At 29.8% G+C, this 6,011-nt stretch overlaps 2 protein-coding genes across 2 annotated transcripts; one reads left to right on the forward strand and one right to left on the reverse strand.

Moving 5' to 3' along the window:
• Window positions 1-506: 506 nt before the first annotated feature.
• LOC148270427 (alpha/beta-Hydrolases superfamily protein) lies at window positions 507-2,333 on the reverse strand. The gene is made up of 2 exons (XM_088221364.1): window positions 1,919-2,333; window positions 507-1,509 (listed from the first exon to the last, which is right to left on the reverse strand). Exons 1-2 carry the CDS (start codon window positions 2,296-2,298, stop codon window positions 606-608), a joined length of 1,284 nt encoding a protein of 427 aa, XP_088077490.1. The 5' UTR covers window positions 2,299-2,333; the 3' UTR covers window positions 507-605.
• Window positions 2,334-3,866: 1,533 nt separating this feature from the next.
• LOC110808437 (uncharacterized) lies at window positions 3,867-4,779 on the forward strand. Its single transcript, XM_022033932.2, has one exon. It carries the CDS (start codon window positions 4,100-4,102, stop codon window positions 4,592-4,594), a length of 495 nt encoding a protein of 164 aa, XP_021889624.1. The 5' UTR covers window positions 3,867-4,099; the 3' UTR covers window positions 4,595-4,779.
• Window positions 4,780-6,011: the final 1,232 nt, after the last annotated feature.

Consider the following 6,011-nt stretch of genomic DNA (forward strand, 5'->3'; position numbering starts at 1 on the left):
GATTTAAATTGAAAGGAGAGAATCACAAAAAATTGTAAAGGTATACAAAAGGCGATAAATTAGGTAGTTATAATTTTCAAAGAAGTATTTATTCAACAGTTTTTAAAAATTAAATTTAATTAATCTAACACCAAAAAGTTTTATATGTATATACTGATTAAATTATTTATTTCCCACTTTATAATTTTTCTATTAATTAAAATTTTATGTATACTGAAAAAAAATACTAACTTAAACTTTTATTATTTATTATCGTTTTCAGAAAACCAACGAATGAAAAAAAATATATTATTCGGCTGAAATGCAACAATTTTTTACATTAAATTGAATAATATTGTACTTGAATTATAATATTTAATTTATAATTTCTAATAATTTATTATAATCTTCACTATGTGATCCACCAGTATTATATATGTATATATTTATTTATTTTAATACACCAACCATTCACCACTGCTATTTTGATATTAGTATGTAAAATTATGAAAGAAAGTAGTCTCTAATTAAATATCCAAGATTGAAATTTGCATTAGTGTTTAAAAGAGTGTATTACAAGTTTACCAATTTAGAAATATATGATTGTCAAATCATATTATCTCTCTCTACATAACAGTGCGTGTAACAAGTGAATTAATATCATAAATTTCTTGTATAATTTTATTAATAGCAATATCACTTTTAAGTACTGATGTATGAGAAATCTCCGAAAGTTTTATAAATTTAAGAGATTGGTTTTTCTCACTCTTCCATAAAAATTGAGGAGCTAATAAACTTACTAAGTTGACTGTCCCATCTCCATCTCCATAGACTACCTTTGGTTGCTCATCAAAATTCCCTTTCTCATAGAATAAAGTCTCTGATGTCCTCACACCAACTCCAATTATGCAGGTCATAGGTACTTTAGGGGGTAAAAAGTCTTTCACTAATGGTAAAATACGATTCGTATAAGGATATATTCCTTGTGGAAACCTAATGTCAACAAGAAATTGCTCTATTTCATGAGCAGAATATGAAGTATTTGGTGTGATCACAAGACGTTTTTTTTTGTCGAATACTAAAGGCGATGGCATAAGCCATAGATTACTTTCAGAGCTCCTTTGCTCACCTCTCACTAAAATGGGTTCAACAAGAGGAACTCCAAGTGAATATCCTGAAGCAAACGTGAGCATTTCTTGCACTGTGCCTCCCCATGGCGTTGAGAGTGCAATGAAGTGCTTGATAAAGTGTTTGCGCCATGATAGTGGATTTTGATTAAGGAGTTGGTGCACGAAGAGACCTCCTAAACTGTGGGAGACAATGATCACTGGTTTTCCACCATTTGAAGCACTTACTTTTTCAATTAAATATTTGAGATCCAATAAAAACTTAGACCCAACTTTGCAAGAATGGCCTTCTGCAGCTAAACCATAGCGAAAATCATATGGAGCTCCAAATAGAGTTTCACCACTCACATATCCAATTTGCTCTAAAGATTCTACTAACGGGGCCATATATGATGTTATCTGTCTGCAAAAATATTATATAATTACGATAATAGTCAATAATAATAATAATCAAAATGATTTCGTGCATTAAGAAATTTTATTTTAAATAAATTAATAAAATTGAATAAACTCAAGTTTATATAAGAAAGTAAAGTATTTACGGAAGGTAGATTCACTATAGAGTTTCATAGAGTCTGAATCTTACTTGTATCCCACGTTAACTAACTAAAATTAAGTTATTCAATTTATGAGAGATTGTCGTTTTATGTGTATTTGTTAGAATACCGTACTACCTAAAGTACCAATATTTACTTAAAAGAATTAAGTTCAGAATAATTTTAAAAATAAAATTACAAGTAGAAATCTATATAAATTTTCATATATTGAAAACAATGAAACGAGTGATGGAGAAAACAGGAGGAGGAGCTTACTTGAGGTGAGGATCAAGATAGAGAAGTGATTCGGTGGAGCCAAAACCAGAGACTCTAGTCTCAACTCCAGGAGCATTATGATAATCATCCACATCCTGGTCGTAGTAGAGCGTCATCCGGTCCGCAAAACAACTCGTAAATGGAGCCAAGAGCACGCTCAGATCGAACCACAGCCTGAACCATCCTTCCTTATCCTTGTGGATCGGATTCCATCTACCGCACCATGGACTCGTTGGCTTGTACTCGCTGGTCAGCCGTGCTTCCAGCTGGTTACCGCCGCTTCCAGGTACCAAGATCAGAGGGTGGAGATTGCTGCCGGCTTGACACGTGGACAGCATCACAGCCATTGATGAAAACATGATGAAACTCAGCCTCTTCATTTTATCCTTCTATGCGTCTTATCCTTCCATATTGGAGAATAGAGAAGGATGACACTGCTATTATATACGGGCGGCTCTAGAGCATTCATTTTGAGGAGCAAATATGCGGTTGAGATTGATACACGTAGGTGGACGGACTTACTGGATTTTCTTGTAATGGCCGAGCTGGGCTTTCCCAAGCAAGGCCCATTGATGTAGGCCCACAAGTTCTACTCGAATTTTTTTAAAGAATTTTAAATTTTTAAAAAATATATAATTGTTGTAAACAATAAAATATACTGGAGTAATTAAATATTAACATAATGTAATTTTCTTGTAATGGCCGAGCTGGGCTTTCCCAAGCAAGGCCCATTGATGTAGGCCCACAAGTTCCACTTGAATTTTTTTAAAGAATTTTAAATTTTAAAAAAATATATAATTGTTGTAAACAATAAAATATACTGGGGTAATTAAATATTAACATAATTTTACATTATGTAGTTTGATGTTATTATGATGTGATTTTTAAGTAATTTTTTTAATTGGACTTTGAACGAGTAAAATTCAAATTAATGTTAATAAAATATATAATAAAGTTGGTCAAGTCGATTTGCAGTCACATATCATTAGACTACTAGTTTTTTTGACTTAAATTATTGCAAAATTTAATTGTATGAATACATACTCGTAATCCAATGTTCCGTAATTATTGATCAACCAGTTTTAATTTAAATAATTTAATATTAATACTTTATAAATTTGTAAACAATAGCTTTCATTAATTTAATAAAAAAACAAAATTAAAATGCTTATTATCACTTCACCCGGAGGCCAATAATTATCCTAGTCATGGTACAGTGTGTTTAAAATGTTTCTGGAACTTTCATCTCCACAAGTCCAAACAAAGGGGACTTATTTCCATTATTTCAGACATTTCAACATTCATAAATGAAGAGAAAAAAAAAAAGAGAGTATATTTTCTGATTTTAAAATAACAAAAAGTTTTTATTTTTTTTTTAAATTTCTTTCATTTTCTGTTTTATTGTTAACATTTTTAGTATAATAATTTATAAAATATGATTTTACATGTAATTTTAAAGAAATTAAGTCTAACAAAATAACACATAAAATTAATTCCCTTGACATTTATTAAGTCATGCATACTAATAATAATAACAATAATAATTTAAGTTGACATATTTTTAAAATTTCAATACTTTTCATACGGGGACGTTTTGCATTTACGTGGAGGAAAGTTCCTGTCAACAAGGCCCATGGGCTTGGACGTACATCATAAAGTCAAAGTCAACTGTAGGCTGCTTTTACGTACTAATCAACTAGTTTACATTCTTAATCACACCCTATAGTTTTTTTTTTTTTTTTTAAAAAAAGTAATTATCCTCTTAAGGTAATAATTAAATATACTAAAATGCTGAAAATATTATGTAAAAATGGAAAAAAAAAATTTAGACATTGACAAATTATATTTAAAAAAAATATTAATTAACAGAAAAAATATAGAAGGTTAGAAGTTGGGATTTTTCCAACGAAAATAAAGGGGGAGATATCTGTTTAAATTTATAATTTATTTACGTATACAAATAATTGATCCACGTTCGTGCTTATCTACTCGGTATTGGTTTTTTCCAAAACGGTGTGCTTTCAAGGAGTCTAAATCCCTTTCAAATCTTCGTCTGATCATCTCTGAAAACAAGCCTGCCTAAATCCCTTAACGCAAAGCCATTAGTACGTTCCCGATCTTTATCCAGATCTGTGAGTTTACTTTTGATTTTTTAAAATACAAAATCCAGTGTTGAAGACGATGAGGGCCAAAACGCAGAGCCAGAGCAAGTTCATGAAGATCATTAAAACACCGATAAGAGCGCTCGGCAAGGCGAGGGATCTCTACGTTCGGAGTTTGACGGGGTGTGCGACGAGATCAAACTATGGCGCTAATTACGGCGCGGAATTGCCAAGGAGTTTTAGCACCAGCGTGGTGAGTTCGGTGAGTGCTAACGACGATGAGGATTACAGGGAGCTTGTGAGAGCAGCGTCGGTGAGGGGTCTAGGTCACGAGAATGAGATGAAGATGGTTTTAGAGCAACAGTTAAGACAGGAGGCGGCGTTGATTGCGGCGGCCGGATCTAATGGGAGGTTGCCGAAGAGTTGTAGCGTAGGGATGGGGAGGATTGATGAGGATAAGGCTTGTGAATTTGGAGATGATGATAAACTTGTTGTGGATGGAAAGGAGCCGGTTTATCCGCGGAGTAGAAGCTACGCAGTGTCGAAGAGAAGCGGCGGCATGTTTGGATTGTGATCGCATCGGAAATTGCAGAAATCGGAGAAGAAGACAGATGGAGAAATCCTCGTCCGTTGAGTGTTGGTTTCCTTTTTAAATTATTATTATTTTTTACTTATTTAAAATTGAGAATTTCCACGTCTGTGTAAATAAATAATTGAAAAGTGGTTGGTGTTTCATATCATAAATTCAACTTTGAATCATCATTGTCTAAGAATTGATGTATATTTGAAGCGGTAAGCAATTTTTTAAAAAATTAAAAAAAAATATATATATATATATATATGAATTTTAAATTTAAAAGTAATAATTATTGGTATGTCAATAAGTCGTGTTTTAATATTTATTTAATTGATCTCTATCTTCTGTCATATATGAATTATAATTATAAAAATTAGTTAAAATTTTTAAATAAATGTATAATATTTAAAATTTTATATCTATATAATGTATGAAATTATTTAAAGTTTTATTTTTATATAATTATATTTAATACTTTTATTTTAAAAATATAAAAAGTCATATATTATTTTTCGGTATATATATTTGTATCACAGTGGTTTGTTGGAGTAGTTAAGTACGGTATTTACGTTTACTCAACTAAAGATTCATTAAGTTAGTATATAAATTATAAATTATATTGTAATTTATCTTTAATTTTTTTTTTATCGAATCATTTAAAATATCTTCTTAAATAATAAAAGTTATTTTGTGCAGATATTTGTTAATATTTAAAAATAACAAATACAAAAAAAAACTGTAATTTTTTTTGACACAAAGTATAATAATTCAATAAATCTTAAAATTAGACAGTAATAATAAAAATTTTATCCAAATAATTTATAGTAAAATAATAATTTAACTATTAAGATAACAATTGACAGATAATTCACTTCTGGAATTTTAACTTTATTAAAAATATCAAATTGTAAATTTAAATAAATAAATTTGTGTCTTGATCTTGAATTTGCACCTTGTTTAATACGTTTTTAGTCTTATCTAAAAAGACGTTAATTATTGCATGAATTTTGTTTTGTAGCAGAATAATAAAATTATATATATAAAAAAAAAAGTGTGATTATTGCATGTAGCAACTTCAAAAAAATAATTATCCCAAACAATAACTGAAATTTTATGACTGTCTCCCATCATCTACAGTTTTTTTTTTTTTTTTTTGCCTTTAACAGTATTACACTAATTCAAATGAAGTAATATATCCGCAGTTACAAATGCTAACATTGTGTAATCCACATTATTATTATGGGTATGTTATCTTTTTATTAATGCGTGATATCTAAAATTTTCAAGTGATTCTAAGCATCTGATTAAGTTTGATTTCTAGATCCTTAATTATTTATTAATGAAGTAATTGTTTCGTATAGAAAAATTAGATTTTGATAGCGGGTTCATGAATTTCGTGACTCTATGCAAACTG

The sequence above is a fragment of the Carica papaya genome, chromosome 1 (assembly GCF_054855325.1).
Source record: "Carica papaya isolate Zhongbai chromosome 1, ASM5485532v1, whole genome shotgun sequence".
Taxonomy (NCBI): Eukaryota; Viridiplantae; Streptophyta; class Magnoliopsida; order Brassicales; family Caricaceae; genus Carica; species Carica papaya.

Excerpts from the sequence above, each read along its gene's own strand:
- LOC148270427 (XM_088221364.1), bottom strand. The coding sequence starts at position 2,298 with ATGAAGAGGCTGAGTTTCATCATGTTTTCATCAATGGCTGTGATGCTG. Across the intron at positions 1,510-1,918 it reads TATCTTGATCCTCACCTCAA|ACAGATAACATCATATATGG; the intron begins GTAAGCTCCTCC and ends ATATTTTTGCAG.
- LOC110808437 (XM_022033932.2), top strand. The coding sequence starts at position 4,100 with ATGAGGGCCAAAACGCAGAGCCAGAGCAAGTTCATGAAGATCATTAAA.